Source organism: Pelodiscus sinensis, chromosome 2 (genome assembly GCF_052426305.1).
Source record: "Pelodiscus sinensis isolate ZL-2025 chromosome 2, ASM5242630v1, whole genome shotgun sequence".
NCBI classification, from domain to species: Eukaryota; Metazoa; Chordata; order Testudines; family Trionychidae; genus Pelodiscus; species Pelodiscus sinensis.
In genome coordinates this window covers 171,715,421-171,734,897 of record NC_143053.1, presented here as the reverse complement: position 1 = coordinate 171,734,897, position 19,477 = coordinate 171,715,421, and the positions used below count along the sequence as shown (strand labels likewise).

Genomic DNA, 19,477 nt, shown 5'->3' with positions numbered 1-19,477 from the left:
AAAGAGCCAGTATCACCCTGTGACACGCTCCATTTGCATGTGTTCTAATGAAGCATTCTGTGGGTGTCCAAAAAAGACAGTAAACTTACTCATGCAGGGAGGTATAGCCAAAGAGGGGGAGGGATTAGCCAAAAAGAAGGCACATCAAGGAGAAAATCCTCTCCTGCATTTGCACAGAAGGGGCAAACGAAATGATGCTAACATCCCTGAAGCATGCACAAAGACCCACCTCACCACCCACAATTGCAGTGGAACAAGAAATGTTACTGGGCCATCTATCCAGCCAGTCCTATTCACAAGGGAATTCACATGCTTCAGGCACCACGAACATCAACAATGGCAGTAATCCCAAGAACCTGCTCCTATGGCAGGAGGAGGTAATCTGTGTGGTGCTCTGTGCCAGTCAAATCCCCAACCATCACTGGTTCTCACTACCAGGATCTGACAAATGTCCAGCAATGTTGCTAGGATACAGCGGACACTCGGTACAAGAGGAAACAGCCAGGGATCTAGCTTTTATCAATGGTTAGATTCTGATCAGCAGCTCCACTGGTCTGTAACTCCTGCTTTGTGTAGTGCATGGCAGGGATCTGCCAGACGTACTGTGAAGCAAACCCGGCAACTTACACACTTGTCACTTCACTTGGGACTACACCTAATATGAGGGTTTGATCCTGAGAGTAAGTGGGAGCTGTAGGGGTTCATTGCATCTTGTTTTGTTCGTGCAGCCGTGCAGAATCCAAAATCTGGCCTGCAGCACTGACCATAACTAATTTACTCCTGCAGTTTCATTTTCCACCTATTTGTGGCCTCCCTTATTGAATTTGTCCAGCTGTGTGTTCTTATTTTGGTCACATTGAGCCAAAATCTTGAGTCTAAACACACTGGCCTCAGAAAAGTGCAGAAGGAAGTGGGCAATGGAACGGATGAGAAGCTGCTTTGCAGCTACTCTCACAGCACACAAATACTCTGGTCCCAGACAGCAGAACTTTCAGGCTGCCTTGCCCCCAGTCCTACCCCAGCCCTGGCATGACTGCTGAATGAAGCACAGAAAGCCACCTAGATCGTGGCCTCATACTGTGGTGTGGAAACCACAGTCTTTCCCAATCCTTGTACAGAAGAATCGCATCGGTTCCTTTACCAAAGGAGCCTTCCCTGTCAAGGAGGTGAGGGATCCTCCTTTGGTTACATACAGATATCCCCACTGGTTCTGCTGGCTGGGATGTAACTGAGTCTAGAATCTGAGCCATGGTAGCTAAGATATTGGGGGATTGTTCTTCCCTATATTATAAATAATATTAATCCGATTTATGCAGGATGCTGAGGGGAGGGTATCTTCATCAGTGGATGGCAGTGTACTCCACAGCCTATTTGTACCCTCTTTTCTTTATGTACGAAAATGTCCATTCTTATATGTTAAAATGTCAATATGTTACAAAAATCAGTGGGGGGAGGGGCAAGAGTAAGCTATATGGATGTGAGAAAGATTTTCCAAGTTTACATTTCCCAGAAGCCAAAGAGCCCTGTCCATGCATTCTGGTTTTGTTAAGGTGCTAAGTGCCTCTGGAGAATGACTCTGAAGATTGTTTGCAGGACAGGGCCCAGAACTGAAGGCAAATTTGCTTTTGTAAGCATAAGCATAAGCATAAGCATAAGCAGAGGGGAGGGATAGCTCAGTGGTTTGAGCATTGGCCTGCTAAACCTAGGGTTCTGAGTTCAATCCTTGTGGAGGCCATTTAGGGATTTGGGGCAAAAATTTGTCAGGGATGGTACTTGGTCCTGCTGTGTAGGCAGGGGACTGGACTCAATGACCTTTCAAGGTTCCTTCCAGCTCTAGGAGACAGGCAATCTCCATTAATTTAACATCTGAATACCAGCTCTAACTACAACATACTTTTTAAATGATACTCTTCCACAGAAGTTACAAAGAACACCATGTGTTGATCTGCTTTTCATAGATCATCTCTGAGAACCAGTCACATCAGTCGGGGAGCACATTCTCCTGATAACCTCAGCCTTTGCCATTCACATGTGGCACAAAGAGCTTCCAAAGGGAGGATTCCCTGTAGGGCTGGAGACCAACTTCACCAGGCCATGGGTAATGTGTGTGGGATTTGGCTCTAGGCCCTTGGAAGGCGTGGGGCCTCAGGCAATAGGGGCTAGTCTCCTCCAACTAGCCTGAAAGACTGCACTGCATAAGGCTCCAGCAGCAATTTAAAGGGCCCAGGGCTCCCACCACTGCTGGTGGTCCAGAACCCCAGGACCTTTTAAATCGCCAGATCCCAGTGCAACGGTCCCCTTTGTCCTCTGTTGGTGGGCCTGGTTCCCTACTTCCTTTCTGTGAATTACAAGAATCAGTGGAGTAAAAAAAAAAAAAGGTGATTGTTGACCAGTTTTCAAACTGAAAGGAAAATTATATTATCAGGTCACAATTGTGTGAGTGCTTTGTTGCTGATCAAAACGATTAGTCAGGACAAACTGTTCCTTTTGACTATGACCTATCATTCCTCTCTTACAATCCACCATAAGAACATAATTGCTAGCTTTAAATCCACTAGGCTTGAAGGCTTAGCAGTAAAGTTCAATGCAACTTTATATTTATCTGGATGGAGTTACAGAAATCCATTGTGGGGAAAAGCATACTTTGTCAAGTGGCAGATTTAAACCATTTGAAAAAACAAGTGATGTTGCCATACTGAGAGACTGGGATGCCAGATTGGATTCTTTAAGCAGCATATATTTGCATTTCAAGTAACCACCATCAACATTTTTGCCGGAGATAAAATTCCGCTTGTCGTTATAATTGTTGTAGATGCTGATCAAAGCAAAATTAATTAACTCAGAAATTTAAGGGTCAAAAATTAAAGGCAAACAATATGAGGAATAATTAATTAATAATATCTAGCAGAAGAGCTTCTCTCAAAGCAAAGGCTGTTTTGGGTTTTTTTGCAAAATGTATATGCAACATAATTTTGCCTACAGCATAAACATTATGATGTTTTTATTCTAAGACAGTCTTTAAAAAATATTGGGCTGTAGCATATGACAGTTACATGAGATGTGTCAATAAGGAGCCAAGACAATGTTGGCCAGTTTCTTCCCATTAGCCAAATGATGTCCTCAAATACATACATGCACCTCCCATTTGGAATAGTTATCTTGCGTAAATATTGCCACTAAGAATGCATCCAATTTTTTGAATAGATTTCAGCCTGTTAATGCCCTGATCTTCATCTTATACAGAAAAAAATGTCCTTCCACAAAATGCTAAGTCCAGTTGCCCTCTGTCATATGTCTACTCTGACTATGGAAGTTACTGCAGCCTTATGTGTGGTGGGGAAGCAGGGAGAGAAAAGGATAAGCTCCATATTTTTGGAGGTGGCTAAAGTGTCTCTCTTGGCCTTCTCAAGCATCCAGAGGAGGACAGATATTTTGCTTAATGTCCTGTTCTGTTTCTGTCAGAGAGCTCCATTTTGGAATGGTCCCTGTAGGCTACATGACCCATGCAACCTCCCTTGCTGTAACAAGCGCATAGCCCCCCAGAGCAGGTCAAACAGCACCCAGGTTGATGACTTTTCCCTGGCTGCAAGCCTACGGGTGCTGCAGTGCTACTGAGGGCTCCATGATGACCTCTCGAGGTCCCTTCCAGTCCTATTATTCTATGATTCTATGAAACAGATGAGGGCAGGGAAAGATTGAGCTCTGTCTCTTGCATTTGCCTGGCTCTTTCATGGTTGTCTTTTAGAGATTATACAGTCGTATTTCCTACTAGCACAACATGATAGAGCCATTTCTTTGACACTACTCCTCAAAAAGCCTTTGATAGTGTCTGACATGACTTTCATTGAAAGACACTGGCAAACCTGGGGACCCCAAGCCCCTTCCTGAACTCATCACAAGTCCCTACTATCAGCAAAGGACCCCGGCATGAATAGCAGCAGGTGATAATGAGTGGTTTTCCCTGGGGTGGGGTGTGAAACCAGGGTGCCTCCATGCCTTTTCAATGTGCATACATACTATGAGATGAACCCTGGAAGAAGTTGGGATTTCCATTGGTGGATACCTCTTAATGGACCTAAGGTATGCTGATGACACAAAAGTCTTTGCTACATCCACTGATGCAATATCATGCAACAAAGGTTGGAATTTGTACAGTTAGTGAGGAATATGGACTATCTCCAAATCTGGCAAAAACTAAGGCATGTGTATTGACACAACTAATAAAAACAGCATGCAAGCAGACATCATGATTAACCAACATGCTATAGTGGACATAGAATTATCAATTATCTCAGGTCATACATAGCCACCCAAGGAGACTGTTCCAAAGACACCAAAAGAAATCTAGGAATGACTCACTTGGCCATGGAATTCCCTTATCAAAGTTTGGAAAAACCCTGGCATATCAAAATATATGAAGATTAGACTGACGGAAAGCACAATTTCCCATGGTGACTTACAGATGGCATCATGGAAAATGAACGCTGATGACAAGAAGAAAACTGAAGCTGCTGTGTTGTGGTGCTACCAAAGAGACTGTGAGTCTCCTAGACAGAACAGAGGATGAGTGATTAGGTCAGAGAATCAGACCCTGCTGGCAGAAATCAACAGATGCAAATTAAGGTCACATCAGGCATAAAGACTGAAATAACTTTGAGAAAGTCATTGTGGAAAGAATGTTGGAAGGTCAATGTAAAAAGGGGTGACCAGCAAGGAGATGAATAGATGGCATGCAGCAGATCACTTGGGGGTCAACTGAGTGTTTGAACCTAGCAATGGATTGAGAAGGCTTCTGAAAATTCTAGTATGATGTCACCAATATTTAGACCATCATGTTTTCCACCAGCCTTACTTACACATTCACAGGAGTGGGAACCTTGAGAGGTCGTCTAGTCCAGCCCCCTTGCATTGTAGCAGGAACAAGTATGCCTAGACAATCCTTGACAATGCTATTATAACCTGTTCTTAAAGAACTCCAATGATGGGGATTCCACAAACTGTCTCAGAAGCATTGTGCATGTGATTTTTCCTTCCTAAGTGTCCTGCTTTGAGATTGTGTGTTTATTGAATTTCATCTTGTTGATTTCAGACCAATTCTCCAATTTGTCAAGGTCATTTTGAATTCTAATCCTGTCCTTGAAAGTGTTAGCAATCCCTCCCATCTTGGTGTTATTCTCATACTCGCCTCTCCATATCCCAGTCATTACTGAACAGAGTGAAAATACTCAACCCAGGACAGACACCTATGGGATCCCACTAGATATATCCCTCCAATTTTAAGTGAACCATAGATAATCACTCAGTACAGTCTTTCAACCAGATTTGCATCCATCTTATAATATTTTCATCTAGAGCTCATTTCCTTAGTTTTTTTATGAGCGTATCATGTGAAACTATGTCTACAACCTTACTACAATCAAGATATATCATGTCTACATCTTCCCTCTATCTATTAGGCTAGTAGCCCTGTCAAGAATGAAACAAGGTAGATTAACATGGTTTGTTCTTGTGAAATCCATGCTGACTTTTAAATATGGTCCCATTATCCTACGAGGTGCTCACAAATTGCTTATTTAATAACTTGCTCCATTATCTTTCCAGGTATGAAATTAGCCTGACTGATCCAATTAGTGTCCTTTTTTAAAGATGGGTATTATGTTTGCTCTTCTTCAGTCCTCTGAGACTTTACCTGTCCTCCATGAGTTCTTGAAGGTAAACACTCACACTTCCAAGATTGCTTCAGGTAAGTTCCGTAAATAACATAAGATGAATTTCACCAGATTTTACTGACTTGAATACATTTAACTTATATAAATACTAAATTTACCCAGCATCCTTAACTCAGGTTCTTAATTAATTTTTGTGAAGGTTTTTTGGAAAATAAAATGAAAATAAACATGTGTCATTTAAACCATTGCTCTGGGGTAGTGCTGAGGATGAGGGGTCCTTTGAGTCAGGTTCCTGTTTCACTTATGTGTCAACATGCCCAGGGGCTACAACAGTGTTTCTTAAACAGTTGGAATTCCAAATGGCCACCCTTAAAGGGGCAGGTGACCTTAATAATTCTGCCCCTCCCCCCATCTTTTTTTTTTGCTCAACAAAAAATCCTTGGTGTGGCCCATAAAAATATTACTGTTTGGTGTTCCTTGGTCTTAAAAAGATTAAGAAACACTGGGCTCCAAAGTTCCAGTTCCAATATAAATGACAAAGAAGGTTGTTGATCTCCTTTACCTGGCAAAAACTTCTGTTAAGTTGAAATCACTTAACTCCCTTCAATATTATTCAATAATATTATTGAGATTTCTGGCAAACCAATCAGAGTCACCGAGAGGAGTAATAATTACAATATTTAGCTCAGAAATGTAAGGCTAGATCTACTCTAGAAACTTTTGTTGGTCCAGTAAGGTCAATTAGGGATGTGACTTTTTGCAATGTTTCTATACTGGCAAAAGTCCTAGTGTAAATACTGTTATACTGCCATAAAAGTGCTTTTGCTAGAATAACTTACTTTACTGGGGGAACGCACTTTTATGCTAGTGTAAGTTGCATCTACCGTAGGAAGACTTCTGGTACAAGCTATATTGGCAAACCTTTCCTAGTATAGCCTATACTTAATTCTCAAAGACCAAGAACCCTGACAAGCTATGCTGGATAAAGACACTGAGCTACAGTGCATGTAGACATGAAACATTTTAAAATAAGTGCTGGAAAGCAGATAAAGAGTCCTTCACACCCTTGCTATTAAACTTTCATTTATACCATCATCTGGTTCCTAAGTATGTAAGTATGGTGACTTGCCTGCCTGGTGCAAAGATTGCGGATCTCTCGAGGCATCTAGATCGACTTATGTGTAGTGCTGGGGAGGAGCCAGTGGTTGTGGTCCATGTAGATATCAATGACATAGGGAAGGGTAGCAGAGACGTCCTGGAGGCCAAATTTAGGCTGCTAGGAAAGAGACTGAAATCCAGGACCACTATGGTGGCATTCTCAGAAATGCTTCCAGTTCCACATGCAGGGCCAGGTAGGCAGGCAGAGCTTCAGAGTCTCAATGCGTGGATGAGACGATGGTGTAGGGATGAGGGGTTTAGCTTAATAAGGAACTGGGGAAACTTTTGGGATAGGGGGAGCCTATATAGGAAGGATGGGCTCTGCCTAAACCAAAGTAGATCCAGACTGCTGCAACTTAACAAAAGGTCACAGAGCAGTTTTTAAACTAAGAAATGGGGGAAAGCCGATTGGTGCAGAGGAGCATGTAGATCAGACAGAGATGTCTCTTAGAGGAGAGTCTATTGATAGAGATTCTCTAGGTTTTAGTCAGTAGGAGAAGATGGAAGAGGATAGAGTATGGGACAGATCAGATGAGAAACATTCACATAAAAAAGAATCTGACACATCAGAAAAGGTCAGACAAATAAACTGTGACATGTTTTTAAAGTGCTTGTACATGAATGCTAGAAGTCTAAAAAATAAGATGGGTGAACTAGAGTGCCTCGTGTTAAAGGAGGATACTGATATAATAGGCATCACAGAAACCTGGTGGAGTGAGGACAATCAATGGGACCCAATCATTCCGGGGTACAAAATATATCGGAAGGACAGAACAGGTTGTACAAGTGGGGGAGTGGAACTATATATGAAAGAAAATTTAGAATCAAATGAAGTAAAAATCTTAAATGAATCAACCTGTTCCATAGAATCACTATGGATAGTAATTCCCTGCTCTAATAAGAATATAACAGAAGGGGTCTATTATCGACCACCTGACCAGGACAGTAATAGTGACTATGAAATGCTAAGGGAGATTAGAGAGGCTATCAAAATAAAGAACTCAATAATAGTGGGGGATTTCAACTATCCCCATATTGACTGGGTACATGTCACCTCAGGACGGGATGCAGAGACAAAATTTCTTGATACCTCAAATGACTGCTTCTTGGAGCAGCTGGTACAGGAACCCACAAGGGGAGAGGCAATTCTCAATTTAGTCCTGCGCGCAGGATCTGGTCCAGAGGTAACTATAACAGGACCGCCTGGAAATAGTGACCATAATATAATAACATTTAACATTCCTGTGGTGGGAAGAACACCTCAGCAGCCCAACACTGTGGCATTTAATTTCAAAAAGGGAAAACAGAAATTAAAAGGTTTAACGTTTAGTTAAACAAAAATTAAAAGGTACAGTGACTAAATTAAAATCCCTGTAAGCTGCATGGACACTTTTCAAAGACACCATAACAGAGGCCCAACTTAAATGTATACCACAAATTAAAAAACATAGTAGAAGAACTAAAAAAGAGCCACCGTGGCTTAACAACCATGTAAAAGAAGCAGTGAGAGATAAAAAGACATCTTTTAAAAAGTAGAAGTCAAATCCTAGTGAGATAACTAGAAAGGAGCATAAACATTGCCAAATTAAGTGTAAAAATGTAATAAGAAAAGCCAAAAAAGAGTTTGAAGAACAGCTAGCCAAAAACTCAAAAGGTAATAACAAAATGTTTTTTAAGAACATCAGAAGCAGGAAGCCAGCTAAACAACCACAGGACCCCCTGGAAAATTGAGATACAAAAGCAGCACTTAAAGACGATAAAGTCATTGCAGAGAAACTAAATGAATTCTTTGCTTCAATCTTCATGGCTAAGGATGTTAGGGAGATTCCCAAACCTGACCCGTCCTTTGTAGGTGACAAATCTGAGGACTTGTCACAGATTGAAGTGTCATTAGAGGAGGGTTTGGAATTAATTGATAAACTTAACAGTAACAAGTCACCGGGACCAGATGGCATTCACCCAAGAGTTCTGAAAGAACTCAAATGTGAAACTGCGGAACTATTAACTACGGTTTGTAAACTATCCTTTAAATCAGCTTCTGTATCCAATGACTGGATAGCTAATGTAATGCCAATGTTTAAAAAGGGCTGTAGAGGCGATCCTGGCAATTACAGACCGGTAAGTCTAACGTCAGTACCAGGCAAATTAGTCGAAACAATAGTAAAGAATAAAATTGTCAGACACATAGAAGAACATAATTTGTTGGGCAAAAGTCAACATGGATTCTGTAAAGGGAAATCATGTCTTACTAATCTATTAGAGTTCTTTGAAGGGGTCAACAAACACGTGGACAAGGAAGATCCAGCAGATATAGTGTACTTAGATTTCCAGAAAGCCTTTGACAAGGTCCCTTACCAAAGGCTCTTACGTAAATTAAGTTGTCATGGGAAAAGAGGGAAGATCCTTTCATGGACTGAGAACTGGTTAAAAGACAGGAAACAAAGGGTAGGAATAAATGGTAAATTTTCAGAATGGAGAGGGGTATTCCCCAAGTGGTATTCCCCAAGGGTCAGTCCTAGGACCAATCCTATTCAACTTATTCATAAATGATCTGGAGAAAGGGGCAAACAGTGAGGTGGCAAAGTTTGCAGATGATACTAAACTGTTCAAGTTAGTTAAGAACAAAGCAGACTGTGCAGAATTTCAAAGAGATCTCACCAAACTAAGTGACTGGGCAACAAAATGGCAAATGAAATTTAATGTGGATAAATGTAAAGGAATGCACATTGAAAAATATAACCCCAACTATTCATATAATATGATGGGGGCTAATTTAGCTACAACTGATAAGGAAAGAGATCTTGGAATCATCATGGATAGTTCTCTGAAGACATCCACACAGTGTGCAGTGGCAGTCAAAAAAGCAAACAGGATGTTAGCAATCATTTAAAAGGGATAGAGAATAAGACGGAGAATATCTTATTGCCCTTATATAAATCAATGGTACACCCACATCTGTAATACTGCATACGTCATCTCAAAAAAGATATACTGGCATTAGAAAAGTCTCAGAGAAGGGCAACTAAAATGATTAGGGGTTTGGAATGGGTCCCATCTGAGGAGAGATTAAAGAGACTGGAACTTTTCATCTTGGAAAAGAGGAGACTAAGGGGGGATATGATAGTGGTATATAAAATCATGCGTGGTGTGGAGATAGTGAATAAGGAAAAGCTATTTATTTGTTCTCATAATATAAGAACTACGGGCCACCAAATGAAATTAATGGGCAGCAGGTTTAAAACAAATAAAAGGAAATTCTTCTTCACACAGCGCATAGTCAATCTGTGGAACTCCTTGCCTGAGGAGGTTGTTAAGGCTAGGACTGTAACAGGGTTTAAAAGACAACTAGATAAATTCATGGAGGCTAAGTCCATTAATGGCTATTAGCCAGTATGGTGTCCCTAGCCTCTGTTTGTCAGAGGGTGGAGATGGAAGGCAGGAGAGAGATCGCTTGATCATTACCTGTTCGATTCACTCCTTCTGGGACACCTGGGATTGGCCACTGTTGGCAGACAGGGTACTGGGCTGGATGGACCTTTTGTCTGACCCAGAATGGCCATTCTTATGTTCTAAGTGGTATGAACTTAGATTGGCTAACCCACCAGTAAGTGGTGTAGATAAGTCTACATCACACTTTACGTATTTCCTCCAATTTTGACCCATATTGCTTTGAAGAAGTCAAAAGAGAATAATGGATATCAGATCCTAAGGGCGCATCCTCCTCATAAGCCTGAGAATGCTACTAAAGTATGCTCTGAAATATACACTAGAGAATGCATGGGCATAGAATTCGCTTGTTCTTGCAGCACATAAACTTGATAAGGAGATAGGCTGAGATTTCAAAAAGCCTGCAAGGGGCTTCAGACTGCCCCTTCCTATTTTAATAAGGACTCAGTGTCAAAATCATTTGTGCAGCTTTGAAAAGCATGCCACCCTCTCCTTCTTCCTCCCCTTACACCACACCTCCACTACGCAGAGTAAATGGGTAGTTTCCCTGCACAATTGCTCTAGGCCAGGGGTGGCCAACCTAAATCTGAGAAGGAGACAGAATTTACCAATGCACATTGCCAAAGACCAACAGTTCTATGTCACCAGCCTGATCATCTCCCCACCACCTCTCTCAGCACATCCTGCCCACTGGCAGCCGCACCGGTCAGTGCCGCCTCCTCTTTTTCCTCCTGCCCGACTATGATCAGCTCTTTCGCACTGGGAGACACTGGAGGGGAGGGGGGGGGACATGGGTGTGACAGGTTCAGGGGAAAGGGTAGGAAGTAGCAGGATCCTAAGGGGAAAGGGTGGAGGGGGAGAGCGCCTAGGACAGAGCTGGGGGTTGAACAGTGAGCACCCCGTGGCCCAGGGGAAAGTTGGCACCTGTAGCTCCAACCCTGGATTTGGTACCTATGTAAGGAGCTGCATATTAACTTCTGAACAGCCACTTTGTCTCTGGAGCCACAGGTTGGCCACCCCTGTTCTATGGCCATCTGCCTACTTTGAGTTGGTTGCACTGTTTGGGGACATTCTACAGCTCCCACTCTGTTAATTGAATTTCACACTTCATGAAGAGAGCACTATTTTTAATCATAATTATACGAGCCTCCTATAATACTCAGGGAGCATTAATGGCTAGAGGAGGGTTAGTGCATAATTTGATTTATGTTAATTTTTTAGAACAGCAGCTCCACTTTGCTGAATACATTTGCCCTTGGTACAACATGTTCATTTATAAATGTCAACATTACAAAACCTGAAAAATATTGATTAAAACATATCGATTGAAAAAATCATTAAATATCAAAGTGCAATTAATATTTGTTGTTATAAAGACAATTAAAAAAAGAAAAATTATGCCATCCTATAAAGAAAAGCAACTACATATTTATTTTATTCATGTTGCCAGTACAAATATTGCTCTAACTCTGGGAAAGCATGCCTCCAAATGCGTAAATGATGTACCTGAAAATCAGTAGAGTTGAACCAAACAGTCATTAGTATTAAAATCTTGTTTAAACACTTGGCAGGGAACTTAGCCAACATTTGCAGGCTTGTATAACTGAAATAATCAATCAAATTACAAACTGAGGAAGCAAATGTGATGTAAACTGGATTTTATGCATTTAGGTCCCTGAGTGCATATTAAAATTTCACCCACTATTCATTTTGATTCAGTGTTATTTGTCACCGAGTTACTGTGGGCAATTTATCAGCCAGCAGAGCATGGTTTCTAAATGAAGCCCCTTCCCATACTCCATTGGGTAATTTCTTGGGGGTATCCAAATAGTTAAAGATTCAGGGGGGAAATTGGGGAGGAAAAAACTCTCTCTTAATTGATCTGCCTGGCTGGGGAGGAGAGACAAATGAAGCTTGTCAGAAAGGGCACATCTACACACCTACATTTTAGCAGGGCTAAAATCGAAATAAGCTACGCAACTTGAGCTACGTCAATTGCGTAGCTTAAGTCAAAATAGCTTAATTCAGCTTTTGGTGCTGTCTGCACAGGAGGAAGTCGAAGGAAGAACACTCTTCCTTAGACTTCCCTTACTCCTCGTAAAATGAGGGTTATAGGAGTCGGAGTAAGAAGTCCTCCAGCTTGAGATTATTTTGACATTATATTAAAGTAACTGCATGCTGTGTAGAATCGGACTATGTTGTTTCAGAATAATGTCAGTTATTCCAAAATAATGCTGCTGTGTAGACATATCCAAAGAGTAATAAGCAAACACTGATGAGCTGGAGAGGATTTGCATGAGTCTCAACATAACATTGAGCTGGGCCACGCAAATGGGAATCTTGACTTTTTAGAAAAGTTTCTAGCCAAGTAGTTTGCTGATCTATTCTGAAAAGTGTAATGAATGGGGACAGCGCTCAGTCTCAGGTTGGAAGAGCAGACTGAAGGTCCTGCTGAAGGAGATTGCTGGGAGTCAACCAAAGATCAAACATGCACACACCCAGGATCAAGTCTTGACCTTATTGAAATCAATGGGAGTATTGCCACTGACTTCAATGGATCAGATTTCCTCCCTACACAATTAATTAAACAAAGTGTCCTTTAAATTTGGGTGCATCCCAAGATCACCCCACTAACCTACACTATCTTCCATGCTTTCATATAGCAGCATGAAAATGGTGGACAGGAATAAAATATTTTAGGTGGAGGGAGTGGCAAAATATACCATCTCTGCTTGTTACATTGTTTTAGCCTTCTCTGAGGCTGGAACTGACCCAACTGCTGCTGGTTCAGGGGTAGGCATAGTCTTTGGGTATAGCCCTCGGGTATGAAGTACACAAGCCCAGGGAGCATTGTGCTTTCAGAGACTCTTCTCTGATTGCCTTAGGCACAGTTCACTCCTGCTTTTCCCCTTGCTCCAGAGGACAGGTTTTTGCAGCTCACCTAGGTCCAAGGTAGCACATGGAGAAGTCCGAGGGTGGTTCTTGCGCCTCCTTCCTTCCCTCTACAGGTACATCATCTACCTAGCTCTCTGGGATCTGCTGCACTATAGGTGCAGCAGCTATTGCCATGGCACCTTCTGAGGGGGAAACTGCCCGTCTGTCTGCCCCACCAATGATGCTAAGAGCACGTAGAGGATGTACCACATAGTTCCTCAGCACATCCCTCCCGCCTTGCTCCTGGAACACACAAAGACAGAACCAAACGGCTGCTGCAGTGCAGTGACTTTTCCTGCCACTACTGACACCACTTGTTGTTGCTCTGAGTGCTGGGGATGAGCCAAAGTCTTGCCCCAAGAGCCAAGAGATACTGGGGCAGGGGCAGGGGCAGGGGCAGAAGCGGAAGCAATGGGGAATTTATTTGTGGGGAAGAGTATGGGACTGGCAGATTTTTGGAGGAAGGCAGGAGTATGGGATTGGGGCAGTTTGTGGAAGGGGCAGTTTACTCAAGGAACAAGTTGTCTGCTGAGGCAGAACATTGCTGAGGGCATGTCTACACTGGGAAATTATTTCAAAACAACTTATTTTGAAATAATAACTCCCAAAATAACTATTTCAAAATAAGAGTTATTCCCCGAAGAAAGCGGGAGTACAGATTTCTAAATAACCAACCTGTTATTTTGAAATAACAGGCTTGGTAGTGTGGACGCTCCGCTTATTTTTTCAAAATAAGGGAGGTTATTTCAAAACAACTCCCTAATGTAGACCAGGGTTTCAGGAACACAGTTGGTAAAGTCTTGGAAGCACAATAGAGGAGTCGACTGAGATTACCCCCCACCCTTCCATTGTGCTTACCTTCTCTCACACCATCTGATAACATTGCCATTGCTGTAGTTGCTATGCACTGGAGGATATAGCAAAGATATGAAATGTACCTATCACATAAAGTGAAATGCATTGTAGTGATCAGTTGTTGGCACTAATGAGGTCAGAGTAATGGGATGTCAGTTGTTATCCACCTCTCCCCCCACAACAGCAGCAGAATTAAGCTGGCTCACTTTTTATTGACTTGATTTAAAGCCCATTGAAGCCAACAGAAAGACTCCAATTGACTTCAGTGGGCCTTGATTCAGAGGCCATATACAGCATTTTACTGAGTTAGATTTCTGAAATGGATCTGTCTAAGGTTCCACAGGTTTTCCCAAAAAGCTGCCTATATACATGGGTTGATTTTCAGAAGAGCTGAGCAACCCAATATATTCCACAGATGCCAATGAAACATGGGCATGTTTAGCACCTTTGCAAAATCAAACCATTTCTATTTAGCTGCCTAAATTGGTATACAGGTACCTAACTTTGGGCATCTAAGTTTGAATGTTTGGGTTTGTGTGTGTGTGTATTAGTGTTTTTCTTTAAAAACTGGATTTTACTTACATGTAACATGAAATCCAGGAATTTTACTCATTCTAGGGCAAATACACTCACACACAATGGTGCAGGAAAATTTACTGTGTGATAAATAGAGACTGATAACCATGCATCTGGTACTACTGACAGCAGCATTACACACAACCAAAGAACCAGTTAAGATGTACCCATTACCCTTTAGTCTACTGAAAGCTTTTTGGAACAGTCCACATATAAAGTATTTCTGTTTGAGATTCAGTGCATGAAGATAGCAAACTTCCTTCTGTCTTTCTGTTGTACAATTCAAGAAGACCTGTAATTTCAAAAATCTAAGCATAACTTACCTCAGGAGGAGGGTACAAGTGACAAAATGGTTGTCCTGCATTCTGGTTACACAGCTTAATGGCATGACATACCACATCAGCATTTACTTTATCCTTTAACCTAAAGGGAAATAGTGCACAAGAAAGACTAGTAAGGTCTCCCGGATATTAGAAAATATATGCCACATCAATGGCAGGGCATCTATACAGAATACTAAGACGCATAACATTTTATTATGGTCTTTGAGCTCTGCTCACTGTAGTTGCGTGAATATAATTATTTTCTGCGATTGCATTCTACTCAGTATTTAAAACCAGATTCCAGGGAGAAGAAATCCTACATTTATACACTAATCAAATCTGTTATGACTCTGTACTCATTTTAAAGCAATCAGGCATGGGAAAAAGATTTACGGGATAAAGTTAATCCAGATCCAGTTGGGCTAGTACAAATTTTCAATCCTTGACTCAACAAAATAACTAGAAATCCTTCAAACCTCTAACCAGATACAAGTTGTCAGGACTGTTTCCTTCTTTGTGGGACAAGCCTCTGGGTTTATAGAGAATTAAATTAAGATGTTTGATTACTGAACTACTTAGTTCTGTAGATGGTCTCCGGGCTAGATTTAGTGGGGAGGGCGAAGCCCTAAGGAAGTAGAATGTAAAGCAAACATTCATTTAATTAATCTGAGCATTTGCAAAGAGGAATAAACTACCTACTTTTATGGAATTTGCATTAGTTGGTGGGGCTCCCAAGTGCTCAATCATGGTCAAGGACCAGAAGCAAGTAAAGGATAACATTTAGAAAGCCCATTAAGGTTAAAAAGGAAGTTAAGGAACAAGAGATTAAAATATTATGGCCCTTTAGATGATCTCCCACACACATAACCGATCCAAGAAATTTCTTCTACAGCCAAGTGGACTGAATTTCAAAAGTTAAGGAAGACAGTTGGACCTGATTTAAGATTTACAGATGTAAAGGGTCTATAAAAATGCTTAGCAGAAGACAAGAGCATTTATTTATTCATTCAGGTACAAGCTGTATGGGACTAGCGATGAGGCTTAGCTGTCACAGCTGAGCTGAGGACTGCTCACCAGGAATGGTATTTGCCAGGTAGGAGCTGGAGGAAGCGTAAGCAAGCAGGTTCCATAAGCAAGAGTCAGGGTCAGAGTCAGACTGGAGTAGGAGATAGAAGATAAGATAAGATAAGATAAGATAAGATAAGATAAGATAAGATAAGATAAGATAAGATAAGATAAGATAAGATCTAGTGTTGCAGCAGACCAAAGTCTGCATGGTTGTCCAGACTTTTCTGGGATTAAATGGAGTGTTCAGCCAATCAGAAGTTTCTCAGGGTAACGATACTCTGAGACTCTTGGGAGGCACTTATTGCGGTGCCTAGTCTCCATTCTGTTGCCTGGCAGTGCCTCTGCATGCCGTGCCCGTGGCACACTGGGTATAGCAACCATTCCCATCTCTGCTGACCCAGGTCTCTGGGGTCTTTACAACAGCTAACTTCGGTCTATTGCCAAAACTACCTGCAAGAGTTATACTTGTTCTGATACTAATGGGACTTGAAAAGTAAAACCTTCACACTGACAATACATCAATGCATTAAGACAAATTCCTGAAAACAAGCCAACTTAAGATGAAAAATTAACACTTACAGTTTAATTATATCTGGTCCAAACATTTCAACTACCAAATAACAGAGGCCTTGCAAGTTCAGTATTTCTGGAAAAGACACATTTTTGAAAAAATGGAACAGAATTAAAGGTAGTTTTACAAACTCATGAAACATAGCAGGACCTGCTTGTATCAAGGTGAATATCAGGATATTTCAGAGATAGACGGACAGATGCTCAGTCAGTGGTCTGAGCACAGGACTGTGAATCAGAAAGTTCTTCTAACCAAGGTTCTGATTCTCCATGTGTCAGTAGGTGACTCATACAGAACTATTATGAGCATTCGTTAATGAATGTCTGTTAAGCGCTTTGAGGATGAATAACACAACATAGCTTTTAAGAATTATCACATTTATTATAGAACATCTTCTAAGCAGTTTAGAGACTACATAGATGTTATCTTACACTCTAGTTCAAAAAGAAAGCAGCACAGATAAATCAACATGCAGAAAAAGATATCAGAGTTAATATTACTGCTGGAATTACTTGGTGTCTTCAAGTATTTATGCAGGTAAAAAACTCATCTCTTTAGCACAGAAATACTTTTGCAATGAATAACAGAAGGAATAATTATACTTTAGCGAATAGCTCTTGTGTTCCTTTTTTTTCTGTCATCTTTCATATTACGGCCTAACTACTAACTAAAATCTCATTCTTAACAAATAAGAATACACATAAAAATAAGGTTTGTTAATTTTTTTTTAGCAACATATATACTGAAAAAGACAAACATATTCGCCTGGAGGGAAGAGCAGTCCACTGCTGTGAAAGAAACCTGAGTTTGAATCCAATTACAATCTAGTATTAAGGTCAGATCTTGTCATTCTCTGAAGGAATTGGAGTATTTCCTGCATGAGTTTTCTATGATTTGGACTCGGGCCTAATTCAGCAAAGCACTTAAACATATTGTTAAATGCATCTCTGTTCAATACAGTGCTTAAGCATAGGCCTAATCAGATGCTTAAATGTGCTGAAGTGGGGTGTACTATTCAACTGGGGCTGTAATGCCCATCTGTCTCCTGCATCTTGTAATCCACAGCTAAATATCAGTTTTTGCTTTCTAATGCGCAGTGAAGCTTGTTTCACAGCAAGACATCGAAATAAAGGTGCATTTACACAGGTAAATGGTAAACATGGCATAATACAGAAGCAAGAACAAAGCCCACAGCTCCTATTGACATCAGTGTAAAATCTGCCTAAGTGATGGGAGGAACCAGGCCCCAAAGGTTTAGCAATGTAGCTGTGAGTGCCACGCCAACTGCCTCTTAATGATATAGTGTTGCTGGGAGCAGCAGGAGCTACTGTGGTTTACTCCTTGTTACCCCATGTCAAATATTTTATTTCAATCAAGTTATTAGCCCACATATTTGCCTCCTTTCTTTGCCACATATTTTCTTTCTATTGGATTTTTATAATCAATCTGCTGGTCAAAAATTGATCTCCTGACCAGAATGAGATTTTTACTATTGCCCTCCTGAAAGGGCATGTGCGGTGAAGAGCAGCAGTCTCATGTCTGCTATCATCACTGATTAAAAAGCCTATGGTAAAGCTAGCCAGCAAGCCAGCTGGCTCGTTGAAGAGTCCTATAAGGGAAAACAGCTGGCTTCCCCAACATCTCCCATGGTGGACAAAAGCTAACAGCATTCTCTAATGTTTCCCATTGAGGAGAAAAGCCAGCAGGTTTGTTCAATGTCTCTTGCACACGAGGCGATAACTGGCTGGTTTAATCCTGCTAGCAGCTAGGAGGAGGGGTTGGTTTCACTTGCCATCAACTCTAGAAAGCAGACACTGGAGCCATTTCTTTGCATGGAATTCTTTAGGAGCCTATGAATCTCAGCATATAAATATCCAATGGCATAACTAAACAAATAATGACTGACTCCAGGTGGGAATAGAAATAACATAAAACTGCCTTAGGGTAAATTCAGTCTTCTTGGATTGTACATATTACATTCAGCATTTGGCTTCAGGCAGTATTCCACAACCTCTGACCAATGTTTTATATTTATGTCCTCAGAATCAGTCAGTATTGTACAAGCACACATCTCCTGCTGTAGTGTATGCACACAGAAATCTTTTTTTAAAATACAGAAACAACCTTGCTGAGGAAAAGAGGTTCAAGTAAGAAGTGTTTATTTTATGAGGGAGAAGAATATTAACCTCTAAGGAAGTTAGATTAGACTAATAGAAACCACATGTTCTCTTTAGCTCCTCTGAAAACATAATTGTTTTAAATTAGTTTTGATTTTGTTATTCACATGAGGCTCTTCAAGCTTATATATTATAATAGAATTACTCCTTCAGCTTAAATTACATCATCTTCCTCAATAGCACTTGCTCCCTATGTGTATGCAAAACAACATGTATTGACTTGAGCAACAAGAGCAAATTGTTACTATTTTTTCTCTTGTTAGCTCTGCAGAGCCTATACCTCTAGAAGAGTGAGTTGAACTGAATTCTGGCTCATGCATCACCCATACAATTGTTAACTAACTTCTAGTCCTGGATCTAACTCTTCCCTCAAGGGAGAATAACAATAGCATCCATGTGCCTCAGTGAAGATAATGAGGTTGCACAGATGTAATTTTAAGAGGTGATGGGGAGATATATGTACAGAGGAAGGCAAAATTTAGCCTGTAGAATTATTATACTTGCAATGATATATGAACCGGAAAGCATGTTACTTAACCTTCAGAGTGGAGGGCAAGATTACAGGTCTGGCAGTTAAAACTAAATTTCATCACTTGTACACTGTACAAATTTGAGAATTAGCAGAACTATAGCTTCTCAACTTTTACAGAGCCTTTTTTTTAAAAGAAGAAAACTATACTTTAAAAAAGCAGTGTTGAG

At 40.9% G+C, this 19,477-nt stretch overlaps 1 protein-coding gene across 2 annotated transcripts in view; it reads right to left on the bottom strand.

Moving 5' to 3' along the window:
• AOAH (acyloxyacyl hydrolase) overlaps positions 1-19,477 on the bottom strand; it is a 127,889-nt gene that overhangs the window by 83,449 nt on the left and 24,963 nt on the right. For both annotated transcript variants that reach the window (XM_089776546.1, XM_089776547.1), the window contains exons 4-5: positions 16,610-16,676; positions 14,963-15,062 (exon numbers count right to left, since the gene is read on the bottom strand). In XM_089776546.1, coding sequence (XP_089632672.1) covers positions 14,963-15,062; positions 16,610-16,676 — 167 coding nt within the window. The remainder of the gene's footprint in view (positions 1-14,962; positions 15,063-16,609; positions 16,677-19,477) is intronic.